The sequence below is a fragment of the Bos indicus x Bos taurus genome, chromosome 19 (assembly GCF_003369695.1).
Source record: "Bos indicus x Bos taurus breed Angus x Brahman F1 hybrid chromosome 19, Bos_hybrid_MaternalHap_v2.0, whole genome shotgun sequence".
Lineage (NCBI taxonomy): Eukaryota > Metazoa > Chordata > Mammalia > Artiodactyla > Bovidae > Bos > Bos indicus x Bos taurus.
Genome location: NC_040094.1, coordinates 21,970,694 through 21,988,737, shown reverse-complemented (window position 1 = coordinate 21,988,737; position 18,044 = coordinate 21,970,694). Strand labels below are relative to the sequence as shown.

The following is an 18,044-nucleotide window of genomic DNA, read 5'->3' as shown; positions in this document are numbered from 1 at the left end:
ATGGGTAAATAGCTGCATCTGAAGGTACTTGTGCTGGGCATTGTGCAACAGAGTTTTAATGGAAGACTAGCTAGGACTAAAATAGCCTGGTGGTTGTAGTTAGTGAATAAGAACTGGAGCCATAAGCTTTTCTCCCCTTTGCCAGTGATTGGTTTGCTAATATACCCCAGCCTCTGCTTATCTGCTGATGGAGAAAAAAATCCTGCTGCTGCATTCACAGGCATGTGTCTGGGAGTTTATATGCGCCGGGTGGGGAGAAAGTTCCAGGTATCCATTGCCATTCCAACATTGTCACTGGAACTTACCACCTGTATGTTGGGGATTGGGTTGGGGATCGTTTAATTACAGAGAATAGTGCATACAATGTTTGGGTTTGGATTTTCTCTCATTGTAATTTCAGTTTCTTTAGGATTACAGAATCAAACTTTTCTCGTTACCTGGAAGTTTACTATTGACTTTTGTAGCCATGTTTCATCCATCAAGCAACAATGACTTTCCCTTCCTGTTTTTTGAATTTAGCCAGACTTTTTCAGTAGGTGCTAGTATTCATAGCCCTGTAGTCGTTTGGCCTCTGGTCTGATATTTGAAACTTTGATTATGAAGTTACCTTCTCTGTGATGTGGTCACATTGACTGGGGACATGAATTCTTTTCCACCTAATGGGATTGACATGGCTGCCCTAGTACCTTGAATCTGAAAATCAAACACCTAAATAAACAGAGAAAAGTTAATCAGGAAAGGGAGAGTGTTATGAGAACGAAATGTATTTGATAGTTTTCTCATAAATGAGTATTCTTCAAGATAAAAATATGAAACAGTTCAGGAAAATTATGTGTATTTGAATTTCACATAAATGCCAACAGCTTACCTGTGCAGTTATATTTTGTGCTTTCAGTATTACACAATAATTTACCTATGAGTTTTGGCTTCAGGCAGAAATGCCAAGCAAACTCAAGAACTTGGCATTAGAAACATTATAAACATGAAAATCCACTTTCTTCATTTTAATGTTAAAGTGAAAGCATTACACCCACTGTATGAAACTTGATTTCCCATAGTAAATTATTCATTTCATCTTGTGTGTTACATGTAAAAAAGAATAATGTCTGTCAGACTCACATGTAGCAGTTTGCAGGTGTGTTGCTTTATTTTGCTTTATTTTGACCAGCCTTCCTGCTGGTCATGGTTGACCACCACATTCTTCAAAAATTTATTCTAATCTCAAAACAGTTAAGTGTTTTCTTCCCTTAGTTGACCTTCTCTACACTTTGCCGGAGTAGAAACTGCCAGTTCACAAATTTCATGCTTTGGAAAGTGCTTTTGATTGGGAGGGATTGGCACAGAGTGCTTCCCCGAATTATTTAAAGCAGAGGATTCGTTTCTCTGTTTTTGAGACTAAAAATGCTACCATCATGCCCAGTTCTTTTCTCTACTATGCAGCCCATCTGGATTCATCTCTCAGCCAGATGTTCTTCATTCCCCTCAGTAAAGTCTTTCTGTTCATGGCCTTGGTCAGGGAACAAAAAGGGAATGCACAGAGCTGAGATCTGAATGAATTTCTGTCCTTTGCTTTCACTTCTGTATCTGCTTTTAAAATCTGTTCTGTTGAAAAGCTCTGTAGGGAAGACATCGCGTTTCATCTTCTATAAACTATATCATAAAACTAGAACAGCATAGTAAAGACTGATTCAGAGCATGAATTTTCAAATCAAATCTTGTGTTGAATCCTGGCTCAGAGGATTGCTAGCCAGCTGTATGATCTTGGGCAGATAATTTACCATTTCTGAGCCCCTCAGTCTCTTATGTGTAAATTGAGGGTAAAAAATAGTACCCAAGTAACCTTGTTGTGAAGGTTAAATGAAATATTGTGAAGTGCTTAGCTCAGTGCCTCGCATACAGTTGGCATCTACTCAAATTAGCTATTAGTAGCTCAGTTCATCTGTCAAACAAGGGATGATTTTCCATTTGATGAGCAGGTGATCTTAGGCAGGACACGAGTAGATGTTCTTCAGTTGTATCCCTGATAAAGACTGGAGAACTTCACTGTCACTGTGTTAGAAAGATGATCCTTGTCATTCTCTCATCAAGCAGCTAGTTACTCTCCATCTTTGGATTCAGAGCGTGTTCTTTATCTTGTATTTTCCTTAATATAGGAGTTAAGTCCTCTGGGGTTTGTGTTTAACTTGGGCATCTGTAATCATATGTAGATGGCTCCAGAGAATTTACTGGAGGAATCCTCTTCCTAGGCCAGACTCTAGAGAGCTGGTCAGTTCAGAAAACGTAAAAAAGTTTTCACCTACTCTTCTCAATTTTAGAAACCAACTCTGCTGATTGAATCTTCAGCCAGCTGCTTCAGAAAGATGAATATTTACATAAATGAGTCTCTTGTTATCCTAGCAAGATATACTCAGCCTTTACGTACACTGAAGTACATGTGATTAAATTTACATATTAGTTTCTTCATATGCAAATAAGGCATTTAATTTTCAAGTTGAAATCGATCGTCCTAAGCTCTGGTGGTTTCGAATTTTTTTTTTCACTTCTGTGCCACCATGCTGCCATCCCATCTTTGATAGCATTTATAGAACTTTGACTTTTTCTCAGTGATGAGAAGGATTTTTTGTAATTAGCCACACTTTCATTCCTGGTCCCTTGTGACCAACACTTGTCCCCTTTATGCCACTTTTGTGATCACTGGGGAGTCAAAATTTGAGACCACAGAATAAAGACAGTTGATCATACTGTCCAGAGTGCATCTGCCATGACTCTCTGGGGGCCTACGTTGCCCCTACTAGGGCAGCTCCCAGCCCAGCTGGGTCTGCTGTGCGTTTTGTTGTATCAGAAAAGTTTATTGAGATTTGTATAAAAGACTCAAATAGAATGGCATCTTTTCCCTTATACCAATCGTGACTTTGACTCCTGGTTTTTCTTTTATAATCAGGAATTTTCCAGGTAGCTTTGAGTTAAGCACTGACTCTGGTCCTCCACCCCAGCTCCCCACTTGTGAAAGCACTGCATACATTTTGAAGAAGGCACTTAGATATATTTTAAAGCATATGCAACAAATGTATCTAAGAGCAGTATTCCAGAGCTCTAAAAACCAGGAAGTTGGTGTGTTTGTCAAAGAGAAAGTACCTTTGTCTCACAAAAGGAATGACTGAAATAAGCTCTCAACAAGTATACTTCTTTAGTGTCAGATGTAGAGACCACTTTGTGTACTGGAAACCAAAATGCCCCCAGCTGTAACTTGCCTGCTGATAGGTAGACTGGTTACCTTTATTTTTATAAAATATTTTCATTTGTAAAGCAGACAGTTGCTGTGTTGGCAGAAGTGTGAATGTCATTTCCTGTCTGTGGTGTACCCCACTCATCCTGTCACTTAGACATTGTGTTTTAGGTTGTTCCCGTAATGTGAGTGAAACAGAGTGACCCGCAGCAGGGTGACATGTGCACACCACGAATGTAACAAGAGACAAAACTTGTGCAACAGACCACAAGAGTGCAATGCTTTATTTAAAGATGAAAACAAAACAAAGGCAGCCCCTCCCAGCCAGCATGCAGAATTTTAAAGTGGCGTCTGTAGAGTCTTTGTTTTTAGAAGACAAATTTGAATCTGTTTGGCAAGTTACCTCAGAGGTTTATCAGCTTCACACCACATGATTCAAAGATAAAATGAAGTCAAGAACTGACATTATAAAGATGATTTAATTTCATGTGCCAATTAGTTTCTTGTCAAACATTTGTATTTTACAGTCCAGTAATACGCCACATATTTTTAATTCTATAATTTTCTTAACCTGTGAGATTACAGAATTTCTATTTTATTGTCCTAAATTACAATTCCTGTTGCAGTGATGGGTCAGAAAAAACTATGTGTGGGTGGGGAGGAGGGGGAGAACCCTGGAATGAATTCATTTATTCATCAGATATCTATCGAGTACCTGATACGTGCTTGGCACTGTTTCCAGTGTTGAAGATACAGTGCTGAGCAAAATAAAAGTCTTGCTCTTCATAGAGTTTATATTCTATTATAGGGAGCTGACCACAATCAAATGTATAAATGAATACATATAATTTTAGTTTATGATAAATATCCTGAAAGAAAACAAAAGAGAACAACAGGATAGAGTATGCTGGAATGGGGGGAGGTGATGATATGGAGCTGTGACGTAGAGGGTGACAGGCCAGGAGAATAGCGTTCCAAGTAGAAAACAAAAAGCACAAAGGCCCCCAGAAGGGCCTGAAGTACAAAACAGAAGGAAAACTAGTGCATCCAGATCATAGTAAAGAAAAAGGGCGATGGTATAAGACCAGGGAAGTAACTCCTTATCAGCTGTCACAGGGCCTAGAAGTCCCAGCTAAGGACTTTGGGTTTTATTTATACATACAAAGGGAAGCTGTTGGAGGGTTTTAAGCAGGGAGGTGATATTATATGATATATATCTATATATTTTATTTTTAAAGCACTCTGGTTGCTCTTTGGTAAGTGGATCGTGGTGGTACAGAAATAGTTGCAGACAGACCAGTTTAGAGGCTTTTTGCTGATATAATGTCTGGGGTTAGTTTCACTTCAGGGTCAGGACGAAGAGGCAGAGGTATAGAAGAAACAAGACTGCCATGAATGGGAACTGGAATGTATGAGAACATAGGGGCTCATATATTATTACCTGTACTTTTGAATCGATTTGAAATTTTCTGTAATAAAACCCTTAAAAGAAAACATTTCAAACAGCAGTCTAAGTGAAAAACAGTGGTGCCCTGGACCGTTGTCAGGGTGGTGATGGAGATATATGGACAAATTCAAGTCTCATAGGTCTTGCTGATGGGTTAGATATATATTGTCAGACACAGAGAAGCCAAGAATAACTGTTATATGTTTGTCCTAAACAACTTGGGTGGATGTGGGCAGGGAATTCAAGAGATTAGTTTTGGCAGTATAAATTTGAAATGCCAATTAGATTTCCAAGCAGAAATGTCGAACAGGCAGAGCAGTGTAATTTACAATACATTAACTAACCCTGACTGGAGTACTCAAAGACAGTCTTGGAATCCTTCATTATGTGTTTCTAAACTTTACCATTAATGGTTTATAAGTTCTATCCTTTTTGAATTCTGTAGATAACATTGTTGATATGAAATAATGCGGATACAATTTTGGTTTTTTTGTGGATATCCACTAGTAATTGTGCTTTGAATAGCCTCTAAGCGGTAATTCTCTGTCTCTGTTGAGCTATCATTCACGTGAAGGATCATATCACTACCCAAGGCACACTCTGTGAGGTGAACATACTTCTTGTGCACTGTGCCTTTTTAACGCCATGGAAATGCAAGTTTATGAAAGTAAAATTCTGAGTAACACTTTACTGCTATATGTGTGTATTTTAAATATAAATCTTTTTTTGCAAACTTATATCTATTGTTAGTAGCTAAGTATTATAACACATTTCACGTCTGATTAAAACACTGTTGAAACACCATTATTGACAACCATAGATCTATGAGTTGTTAAACTAATATCTATTAAGGGCGCCAGTCCAAGAAGTTTCTTATTCTTACTGACTTCTCACAAAAAGCTCAATTCGTTTATGAATCTCTCTTTTATAGATAGAGAAACTTAGGCCCCCTAAACTCACTCAGGTAAGAAGTAGCAGAGTTAGGATTCAAACCCAGGCAGTCTGGTTCCAGACCCTTTACCCTTGTTTCTAGAACCTACCCACTTAACTGCTACTATGTAATGTACGCAGAATAGTGTGAATTTTGTTCCAGAAGAATTGTCTGTAGTAGACAAGACTGTGAGTAACCAGAGTTTCTCTTTTTTCCTTTTTTTAAATTGAAGCAGAGTTGATCTACAATGTCATATTAGTTTCTGGTGTACAACAAAGTGATTCATACATATGTATACATGTTCTTTTCCATTGCGGTTTGTTACAGGATATTGAATATAGTTCCCTGGGCCAGACAGTAGTACCTTGTTGTTTATCAGAGTCTCTTGATTTTATTTTTACTTCGTCCCATGAGGTTGGAACTTTAGAAGAGGAAAGAGAAAATAATCCCAAAGTCAGTCTTTATCTTACTCTTCAGTTTTTCTTCCTTAAAGTACTTATTTACTTATTTATTTGTACTTTTTTCCTTGCAGCATCAGCGAGAGCTTTCTAACTGTCAAAGGTGCTGCCCTTTTTCTACCCCGGGGAAATGGCTCATCCACACCAAGAGTCAGCCACAGACGCAACAAGCATGCAGGTAAAGCTCCACATATGCCACTCCTTTTCTTGGTTTCTTTGCCTTTTGTTTTGTCTTAGAAGACTGATTACCTCCATTGTCATTTCTCCAGCAGTTCTGTAATAGTGAAAGAAAGCATTGTACTATGCTGTAATCACTTTTCTTTCATGCTCATAGACCATTTTTCTGGCACATAGCAGAATACCTTATACATGAAGTAGATGTTCAATAAATTTTTGTTGGAAAAATAATAAGGTACAAAAAAGACGTTAAGGACGTATTAATGTGATTTCTCGAGTAAGGTTTTGGTAATCAGCTAAAAGATGTTCAGATGTTTCCTCAAATCCTATGCAGTATCAACTGACCAAAGATAGTATTTGTTTTGGTCTGCTGTCTAGGGAGTCACAAGATTAATATGGTATATTACTAACTTAAAGTAAATTCAGTGTCACTATTGTGATAACAAAAGTTATTATATCACATATTTAAATATCAGAGTCTATGTCTTGATTGTGTTCACATTAAAAAGACTGAAAATGTAATTCAGAAGACATAGAGAAACAGGCAGTCATCAAATAAATGTTCACTTAGGTATGGGTATAATGCTCTGATTTTGAAATAACCTGCTAATATTCTTCACCTAATAACAATATGAGGCTTTTTTCCCCACACCTCCAAAGAGTTCTCAGACGCTAACTGGGTATCCGGCAATTCAATTCATTTTTGACACTGTCTACCTGGAGGTAGTGTCAGATTCCACAGGTTAAGGGCTCTATTGTATAAGGCCGCCCCTCCCTATCCCACATTTCAGATGCCAGTCACCAGTCCAACTTGTCATAGATTGAATGTTCCAGTGACCCCTTCCTTGGGATTGTGTAATTTGCTAGAGCAGCTCATAGAACTCAGAGAAACATTTTACTTGCTGGATGGCTGGCTTATTATAAAAGGACATAACTCAGAACAGCCAGATGGAAGAGATGTGTAAGGCAAGATATTTGGGAAGGGGCAGTGGGCTTCTATACCCTCTGAGTGTACACACTCCCCAGTCGTCACATGTTCCTCAATATAGCAGCACTCTGAAACCTGCCCTCTTGAGTTTTTGTGCTGGCTTCACTACACTGACATCATTAAATTATTGGCTATTGGTAATCCATTCAACTTTCAGCCCCTCTTCCCTCCCCAGGTAAGGAAATTCCAACCCTCTGATCACATAGTTGTTGCCCCTGGCCACCGGCCGCCATCCCGAGGTACTCTGCTAGAGTGTCAGGTCATTAATATAACAGAAGACATCTTCCTGGCTCCCATCATTTAAGAAATTACAACAATATTACAAACTCTGTGCCACGAACTGGACAGAGATGAAATATATTTCTTATTATAAATCACAATATCATACCCACTAACAGTAGAAGATGCATTTATATTTCCATATGTTAGACTTCTCTAGGGGCTTCCCTGGTGGCTCAGACGGTAAAGCGTTGTCTGCAATGCTGGAGACCCGGGTTCAATCCCTGGGTTGGGAAGATCCCCTGGAGAAGGAAATGGCACCCCACTCCAGTACTCTTGCCTGGGAAAATCCCATGGACAGAGGAGCCTGGTAGGCTACAGTCCATGGGGTCGCAAAAGAGTCGGACACGACTGAGTGACTTGACTTTACTTTTACTTTTTAGACTTCTCTAGAGTTAGGTGCATCTGTGGTGATGAGGTTAAGAAAGAATTGAAGAAAGTTTGTCTCAGGAGAGAGGTCTCCAGGTATAGGATATTCATAGTTTAGGAAGATAACCAGCCTTATGCCTCTCTTCTAAATAGCAAGTCTAATTTGTATCATTTTGGGGGGAAAATAAAAGTTGGTTGTCCTCAGGACAACAGAGAAACCTCAATCAGTGCTACACAGAATGTTTGCTTATTGTCCAAAATAGGCCATTTGGATGACATATTACCTCGAGGAGTGGAGGAAATTAGAATTAGTAAGAAAAGAACAAAGAAGACTGTAAACCTTGAGTGTGTAGGTCAAAGGTGAAAACCAGAAATCCTGGGTCCCATTGAGCCAGTAGTTGAGTTTAGCTCCAGTCCAGATAATCTCAGCTATTTTAGTGGCTGCCCTACTTCTTGTTTGGGGCTTCATCTAGTTCAAAGCGTAGCAGCTCAGAATTATAATCCAGCTCATTGGACAGTATTATCCTCCTACCATAACCCCAGCCATGGAAAATTTTTAAAAGAGGCACGCAAAAAAACTCCCCCAAAACTTGAATGCACAGAGGAAGTAGACCCAGTTGAGCTTTGTGTTCCTGTTTGCTGTGGATATTTATCACTTACAGTAAAAAGAAGATGAAATATTGGCTTAAATCCAGCTTGTCTGACTAAGATGTTAGTTAAATTGCTCTGTGGCATGTAATGGTAAGTGGGGTCAGGGGCTTTTAAAGCTCCTGGCCCTGGTTGGTCTTTTTCTTTGGTCAGACTTCCACACTCAGCTGCCACCCAGGTTTCTACTTGACCTTGTCCACTGAGCTTTCTCTATACCAAAAAGAAAAGCAGATTTAACACAAACTGAATGGACTTTACTTGTGATTCAGACCAGAACAGATGAGGCAGTGTGAGTATAAATGCAGCTCATAGAGCCAGACCTTCGCATGAGCTGGAAGTTCCCTTAGCCAAGTCTACAGTAACTGAAAAGATGATTGCAGAACTGAGAGCAGATCAAGGGCTTCCTCTGTCTCATGGTACTTTCTTCTGCATGTTTCTCGAACCAGTTAGAATTTTATCTGGTCTTCATTAAAAATGTCCAAGTACTTTTTTATAATCAAAAGGCAATATCATAAATGAGTGTCTGCTAACATTTTAAAGAGAAACAGCCAAAAGTCTATAAAATCAAACAAGTCTAAAACGTCACTACCAGCAGTGAAATATATGAAAACAAAATGTAGAAAAGGGATATTAATGGTTCGAGTGTGTTGCCTCTGTTAGTCTCTGTGAAGGACGGTTTCCTAGTAGGAAGCACCCACTTTGTTCATGGCAGTGCTTTTCATCACTGACAAACCTGAGCTTCTACATGCCCCACTCGCAGAAGAAGCCCCTTTGTAGGGGTAGGGCTCCCTAACTTTGTTGAACCTTCTGAGAAGCCAGCTAGATCTTTGGGCCAGTAGTAGTTGGAGTGGGGATTTACCGCTACTCTTTGCCCAGAAGGGCTTCCCAGGTGGCTCAAGTGGTAAAGGACCCACCTGCCATTTCAGGAGAGGCAGAAGACGCAGGTTCGATCTGTGGGTCGGGAAGATCCCTTGGAGGAGGAAATGAGAACTCACTCCAGTATTCTTGCCTAGGAAACCCCATGGACAGAGGAGCCTGGCAGGCTACAGTAGTCCCTGGGGTTGCAAGAGTCAGACATGACTTAGTAACTGATCATTTGCCCAGAAACGTTTTTCTCTTCTGGAAGTTCTCCATCCTGAAAATTCTTTCCTCAGGTTATTTGTCTTCATAGAACAAAAGGAAAACTTAGTTTTTAAAAAGCCTGAGCTGCTTACCTCAATTGTAGCTAGTAATTGTAGGCATTCTTCACTGTTTATACCTAACACTTTGACTCCCCATTCTCATTCTTTTCTTTTTTTAACAGCTTTATTGAGACATAAATACTATATTATTCACCCAATTTACCCATTTAAAGTGTACATTCAGGGATTTTTTTTCAGTGTATTCACAGAGTTACACAGCCATCACCACAATCTAATTTTAGAACATTCTCGTCCCCCCAAAAAGCAACCCAGTACCCATTAGCAGTCCCTCCCTATGTCCCCCCACGCTCTCTCCTATCCCTGAACAACCACTAATCTGCATCCTGTCTCTCTAGATTTGCCTATTAGGGGTGTTCCTTATAAGGGGAACCATAAAAAAAAAATAAGGGGAACCATATAAACAATCTTTTGAAACAGGCACCTTTCACGTGAGACATGGCCCCTTTCAAGACTCATCTATGTGATAGTATGTATCTTTTTATGATAGAATAGTATCATAGTGTATGGATATATACCACATTTATCCATCTATCAGTTGATAGACATTTGAGTGTTTTCCATTTGAGGACTAATAGCGTGTTTGTGTGGACACATGTTTCCATTTCTCTTGGATTTCTGCTATGAACCCACACTGGCTCTTGCACATGAGACTTATATTTTGTCTCTGGGTTTGAAGTATAACAGAATGAACCTGGGCAAACACAATGACTCTTTTTAATTTTGAAAGTTGAAAGGTTCTTCAATAGAAGAAGTAAAGAAGCCAACAGTAAAATGGAGGGAAAAGGCAAAAAACCTATTCTTTAAGAGAACAAAATAGGGGAATTCCCTGGTGGTCTAGCGGTAAGGATTCTGCGTTTTCACTGCTGAAGGTCTGGGTTCCATCCCTAGTCAGGGAACCTAAGATCCCATCCCGCAAGTACCACAGGACAGACAACTGTTTGCCAGCCTACTTTTTTTTCTTCCTATCTCTCTCCACTTCTTGCACATATCAGTATTTCATCTCATAATTAACAGCTATGAAGTTACCTAGAGGAAAAGTATGTATGGAGATTCCAAGACCAGTGTGAGAACAGGTTACACTGGCATCTGTGATCATGCAGCTGCGTTAGTCACTTTAGACTCTCAAAAAAGGGTTGGGCAGGAATGAAATTTTTTTGTTCTCTCATTGTCTTCATTTATGACAGCATATTATCTGATTATCTCTTACTGGCCAAAGCTTCCCTGGTGGTTCAGACAATAAAGAATCTGTCTGTAATGCAGGAGACCCGAGTTCGATCCCTGGGTCGGGAAGATCGCCTGGAGAAGGGAATGGCTACCCACTCCAGTATTCTTGCCTGGAGAATTCCATGGATGGAGGAGCCTGCAACAGGCTGCAGTTCATGGGGTTGCAAAGAGTCGGACACGACTGAGTGACTGACACACAGCCGAAGCTTCAGATTTGCTAGTATAGTAGGGAATATGAGGAAATCTATACTAGTTTGATACAAAGAAATTTCAACTTAGTTTTATAGAACGTATAAAAACTAGTGAAGATTGAAATAACGATTGGCCATTTTAAAGCACCTAATGATATGTTCACTAGAATTTATATCCCTTGAGATTTGCTGTATTTATATACACACACATGCATTTTTGTGTTTTGTTTTTTTTTTTTTTTGGCCATGCCATGTGGCCTGCAAGATCTTAGTTCCTGACCAAGTATTGAACCCACTCCCTCAGCAATGAACACACAGAGTCTAACCACTGGACCACCAGGGAATTCCCAAGATTTGATGTATTTAATAAGTACGTGCTCAGTTGCTCAGTCATGTCCAACTCTTATGGACTGTAGCCCTCCAGGCTCCTCTGCCCATAGAACTTTTCAGGCAAGAATACTGGAGTGAGTTGTCACTTTCTCTTCCAGGGGATCTTCCCAACCTAAGGACCGAACCTGCATCTCCTGCATTGGCAGGCGATTCTTTACCTTTGCACCATCTGGGAAGCCTATTTAATGAATACTGTCTCATTAATATCAGCTACTAATGTGGAAATCATTTTTAACTGTTGACATTATTCCGGGGGGAATCTAAAAATTTTTTTAATTATGATTTTTGCAGCTGAATATTACAGTTACAAAAATAGGAATGGCAAAATGGTTAGCTTTTTTTAAGTTAGGGATGATTCTAACACTACATACCATACACCTCGGTTTCAAGATTCCCTCAGTTCCACCTTCTGTGGCCCTGAAAACGCAGCCAGTGCTTTCTCTGCCCATCACTCTCATCAGCATCAGTCACAGTACAAACTGTGATTGGCCTCAAGTGCAGCTCGGACCAACACAAAGCGCGTTTTAGTGTAGTATAAACTGAAAAGTGAATGTATGGAGATGCAGTCCACCATTCATATAAAGACGCTCAGTTTCTCTGTCTAATTAGAGCCCCTCAGTGAACCAGAACTTTCTTTTACACAAGTTATTAGGGTAGAAGGAATCCTCTCTCTCAACCTTACAATGGAGAATAATTATCCTTTGTTTTGTAAATTTCACCAGGTGATCTCCAACAGCATCTCCAAGCAATGTTCATACTACTTCGCCCAGAAGACAACATCAGGCTGGTAAGTTAGTGGTATTATTATAACTTTCTTCTTCAAAAGGCTAAGATAGCAAACATTAAACAGTCGTTTTTATGTCCCAGCACAGTGCTGGGAACTATGTGGACTAGAAAAGAAGAATGACATCAGCAAAGAGCTTAGAATGTAATCGGGGATGTGAGCTAATCTGAAATGATGTGAAATAATTTGATGATCCAAGACTTGCTGAGCACGAGTTTGTGAGTTACTGACCATAACTCACACGTTCTGAAGCAGTGATGCTCAAACTTCAGAGTACATCAGAATCACCTGCAGAGCTTGTTAAACTGCCGTTTGCTGGACTCCACCTGAAGAGTTTGATTTGGGGAGAGGGAGGCAGTAATATTTACGTTTTTAGCAAGTTTTCAAGTATTGCTGATGTTGCTGGTCCAGGAATCACACTTTGAGAACAACCCATCTAAAATCCGTAACAGTCACTTGCATGTATTAAAAATAGAAATTTGTGGATCGTTTCCAAAAATTGTGAGCTTTGGTAGAGCTAAAGCTGAGATCGATCACTCACTTTATCTTCTTCTCATTAATAAAATTCCAGAGTTGGGATTGCACCTCTAAATGTTAAAATAATTTCAACCACAAGAGACTTGGGAAAGCATAAGGGAGCAGTTAGGAAGGCTGAATTGGCAATTAATTTTTTTTCTTTGCTGCTAAAATATGCAGCTTCAGCTGCTTTACATTTATAAAGTATAAATTCAAAACATGTAACTGAAGCCTTTGAATGAATTCAGAGTTCAAGTGATAAGCCATTTTACAGCAGTTGTTTTGAATTGTTGCAAACACATAGTCATTATGTTTCAGATTATTGAGTGAGTCATCTTCAAGAAAATGAGTGAATACATTGTGTGACTTTGGACAAATTAGCACTTTTCTAACTGAAAGAAGTAGTTGTAGACTCAAAGCAAAGCCCTTTGTTTTGAGTTAAATTTGAAATGCTGAAACTCTCATCCTGGGGATTGTGCATAAGGTTAAAAGTTTGCTAGTCAACTGAAAGTACTGCTTTTATTTTTTTAATAATTCAGCAACAAATAGAGGCACTAAATCCCACATTTTGCTTTAGCATTGAAAATAGGACTGAACTAATTTTTCCTCCAGGAAAGCTCTGCATTGTAAATACAGTCTTAAGCATTAAATTTAGTACTTAGGAAAACTGTAGCTGATAAAATGAAGACAGTGGTTTTATAGTACTCTTACAGATTATCAAAAACCCATTTAATTAAAAAAAAAAAAAATAGACTAGGAAATTAAGAACTTTCCTAACATTTAAAGTAACATTAGCTAATGTTTTTAACTAGAACTGAGGTTCTGGCAAGGTACTACTAGAAGGTGTCTTTGAGTCATTTGCAGGAGAATTTAAGAAAATGAGTTTTTTGGTTTTGTTATATAGTACATTAATTTTTTTTCCAAAAAGAAAATGTTTTGTCTTTAATCAGACAGTACAGAAATGCATAAAGAACAGAGTAAAAAAAGCACTTTGTACACTGTACCCCAAGAAAATCATTCTTACTGTTTGGATGAGTATCCTTCTAGTCTTAAGTGTATGTGTAAGAGTATGTGGAAGGACTGATGCTAACACTGAAGCTCCAATGCTTTGGCCACCTGATGCGAAGAGCTGATCCACTATAAAAGACCCTGATGCTGGGAAAGATTGAGGGCAAGAGGAGAAGGGGGTGACAGAGGATGAGATGGTTGGATGGCATCACTGACTCAGTGGACATGAGTTTGAGCAAACTCAGGGAGATGGTGAAGGACAGGGAATCTTGGCATGCTGCAGTTCATGGGGTCACAGAGAGTGGAACTGGACTTGGCAACTGAACAGCAACAATGTGTCTGATGCTCTGCAATCCGCTCTTCCTGAACTGGGCCAGTGGTGCAAACAGCCACATTTGAGTGTCAGAAAACCTTGCAGTCTGCCTAAAACATGATCTCCGTAGTGCTGACAAGCAAAAGTATCAAGTAATTTAAAACGTATCTCTAGGTTGTGTGTGCTTATAAAGGTGACAGTGGGTCACAGAAGACTTGTCAATGGTTGACGAGACTTGGGGGAGGGACAGTATAGGTTTGAAAGGCTGCTCAGTTCTGAGCAGTGATAAAAAATGCATTATCACTGACCTTTATAACTGTTAAGTTTTCTACACTTGATCTGAGCTCAGAAATGAAAGAAGAAAAAAAGTGTGTCATGTCAGATAATGCCTTTTTTTCCCCTTTTTTGAATAGAAAGCTAAAAATATAAATGTTTTATAACCTGCTTTCATCACACTTTCCTGTGGGTATCTTTCCATGTCAGTAAATAAACCTGCTTTTAATGACTACACCGATATAAGTCCTAGAGTTGTTTTTTTTTGTTTTTTAAGAATTTCATAGAGATTTTTAAAAATAATAAAATCCAGAGACTTCTTCAAGCTCTATTCTTTTGAAGACAGTGTTCTTTAGTCTATTAGTGTCACATCTGAAGTCTATTTTAATTTTAGATATTAACTTTGCTTTGTTCTTTTGGCTAGAAATTAGTATTTACATAGTTTTGAAACCTTTCTTTCTGACGGATTGGGTGAGCTGCATGTCTAGGCGTTGGGACTTTATATGTGGCTTCCCTCCAGGTAAACATGGCATGCAGGGGCGGGGTGTAAGACTTGGGGGAAAGAGATTAAAGGTGCACTGTAAGCTTCAGGAGGGGTATTTCCTAACTTGGGTGATGCTGAGGAAGGAAGTTATTGTATCAGTTCTTGAACTGCTTGTAATCAGATAAAACATTTAAATGAGGGAAGTTTTAACATTCTTTGATAGATGAGCTTTGAGAACAGTGGGGTTCTTATCTCTCAAAAAGTGTCGTGAGATGACTTCTCAGACCTAGCACTGCTGGATCTAGTTCTCCTGAAACTTGTATTAGGATTCCAAATTTAGCAGTAAAGGGACTTTCTTAGAGTACTTTTCTCAGTTGCTATTGCTGCCACCTTTTAAAATCCAAAATGCTATTTTATTTGGGTAATTAGAGTAAACCTCAGTAGTATCCTTTTCAATGAGAGCTTCAGTTAATCAAATGCATTCGAGTCATTGTCTTATTCAGGCCATCTATTCCATGGAAGTTCTGGAAACTGAGGAAATAATGGAATTGCGACCAGTTCTAATATTACAGTATTATCTGCAAAATGCTATTTTTAATTATATTTCTCTGATTGGCTTGATGAATTCAATTATTAGATATTGTTAAATTCCCTCTAACAGAGGAGTGAAATAGATCTCAAACCAGGGTGGGTATTAGGTTTTTCTTTATCCTGTGGCTCTTACATTTTAATTTAATTCCTTAATCTAGAATCTTGAAGCTTACAGGGAATTTTGAGACCTCAAGTTGACTTGAGGCTTTGCAAAAAAAATTATAATTATAAAAAAAATTTAATCTTATCCTTCTAATTAGGACATAGGTATTAAATTAACATGATGGCTTCCTGACTCCCTGATTAAAGCTCCGTTTCTGCTTAGTAAAAATTTAGTAATAGCTGTAGGTACCATGTAGAGGGCCATGATCAAATCCCAAGACCTCTAAGTGCAATTCTTCCATCTAAGAAGCTGAAAATGGAGTGAATCCGTGATGTGCCAGTTGTTGTTGTTTAGTCGCTAAGTCACGTCCAACTCTTTTGTGACCCCATGGACTGTAGCCCACTAGGCTTCTATGTCTGTAGAATTTCCCAGGCAAGAATACTGGAATGAGTTCCCATTTCGTTCTCCAGGAGATAGTCCCAGCCCAGGGATTGAACCCATATCTCCTGCATTGGCAGGCAGATTCTTTACCAGTGAGCCACTAGGGAAGCTAGTAACTCAAGCCTAAATCAGAGTGAGATGACTGAGACCTTTCCCATTAGGTTTGGGATCTTCTGTTATGGTTAGACAAAACAGGGGAGGGCCAAACATTTGAAATGCTCTTTATATTTTAAATAGACACATAGATAAACAAACACACACCTCACTTGTAAAAGAAACACAACTAATGTTTTATTTGAATATCACAAACTTGCTAACTTGGCCTGGTAACTTACATAATAGGTAATGTTTATGGAGTTTGTTTGTTTGTTTTTACTTGTACTGGCTTCCGCTTAGCTAGTCAGTCCCCACTAATAGATGTAGAAGTTGTAAATAAATGACCAGAAGCACAGTTCAGTTGTCCCCATCTGCATGTGAGCCTTTCCAGAAATCTTCAGAGCTTTGACAGCATAGAAGGCCTCTAGCATACATATTCAGGAAACTGAACAGTTAGGGCTTGCCAAAACAGGCCCAGGTTTAGATATATAATAGTATCTAGGTATGTAATAATACCTGAGACCTTGTTTATTAGAAATTCTAGTTTACTTGCGCCAGGTGTTTGGTTAATTTAATATTTTGTGGAGTGTTTCTAGAATCTCAGCGTCTACGCTGCCTCCCAGTCCTCCTCATATGCATCTGCTACTGCCCATTACTCTGTGTGTATAATGCTCACTCGATCTGAGCCCATGGGACTAGATCTTTGTCGGTCTAAATATTAGTTACCTCTTAACTTCTCACAGGTGAATTTGGTTTAAAATGTTCTGTTATTTCAGGGAACATAAAAGTCAGCAGTACAGCTCTCTACCTGCTACATGGAGTCAGAATGGTGGGAATTACATTCTTGGTATATGAGCTCTTACCAGAAACAAGCTTAATGTAGCTACTTTGGTGTCTGTGCTCACAGGTAGCTTTTCCTTGGAGAGTCACAGTTGGCAGAAAGACAGCCAGGAGCGCCTCACCTCTGCCTTACTAAGTGGGTCATTTGATGGCTCTTTTTTTTTTTCTTTGCCTGTGAGACCATCACCACAGTCTATGCTATGGACATATTCATCATCTCTGATTGTTTCCTCCAGAGACTTCCCTGGTGGTCCAGTGGTTAAGAATCTGCTTTCCAATGCAGGGGACATGGGTTCAATCCCTGGTTGGGAAACTAAGATCCCACATGCTGTGCAGTGTGGCCAAAAATAAATAAAAGTTCCCTCCAACCCTCCCTCCTTCCATCTTCTTCCTCCTCCTTACAATGATGATGATGGCGACAATTAGCAGAAGACGTACCCTCTTAGCAAATTTTTTTAGTAGACTTTATTTTTTAGAACAGTTTTAAGTTCACAGTAAAATTGAGCAGAAGGTGCAGAGACTTTGCACACACCTTCTATTACCCCTCATGCATAGCCTTCTCCATTATTACTGTCTCCCACAAGAGCTGATTACATTTGATGGACCTGCACTGACACATCGTTATTATCAAAGTCCATGGTTTACATAAGAGTTCACCCTTGGGTGTTGTACATTTTTTAGGTTTTGACAAATATATAGTGACGTGTAGTCCACCACTTTAGTATCATACAGAGTTATTTCACTGCCCTAAAAATCCTTAGTGCTCCTCTAACCTCTGGCAACCACTGATCTTTTTACTGACTCCATAGTTTTACCTTTTCCAGAATGTCATAGAGCTGGAACCATACAGTAGATATCTAGCCTCTTCTTGTTGGCTTCTTTCCCTTAGTAATGTGCATGTAAGATTCCTCCATGTCTTTTCATGGCTTGACAGCTCCTTTCTTTTTAACACTGAGTAATGCTTACTCCTTGGAAGGAAAGTTATGACCAACCTAGATAGCATATTAAAAAGCAGAGACATTACTTTGCCAACAAAGATCCATCTAGTCAAGGCTATGGTTTTTC

General features: G+C 39.1%; 1 protein-coding gene and 2 non-coding genes across 7 annotated transcripts in view; all 3 read left to right on the top strand.

The window, feature by feature from the left end:
• Positions 1–18,044, top strand: part of SSH2 (slingshot protein phosphatase 2) — a 246,458-nt gene that overhangs the window by 179,332 nt on the left and 49,082 nt on the right. For all 5 annotated transcript variants that reach the window (XM_027519264.1, XM_027519266.1, XM_027519262.1 and 2 more), the window contains 2 exons: positions 6,137–6,240; positions 12,253–12,317. In XM_027519264.1, the coding sequence (XP_027375065.1) occupies positions 6,137–6,240; positions 12,253–12,317 (169 nt within the window). The remainder of the gene's footprint in view (positions 1–6,136; positions 6,241–12,252; positions 12,318–18,044) is intronic.
• LOC113878670 lies at positions 14,210–14,289 on the top strand. Its single transcript, XR_003507090.1, has one exon. It is a non-coding gene; the product is annotated as a small nucleolar RNA U2-19 (small nucleolar RNA).
• LOC113878668 lies at positions 14,429–14,499 on the top strand. The gene has a single exon (XR_003507088.1). It is a non-coding gene; the product is annotated as a small nucleolar RNA U2-30 (small nucleolar RNA).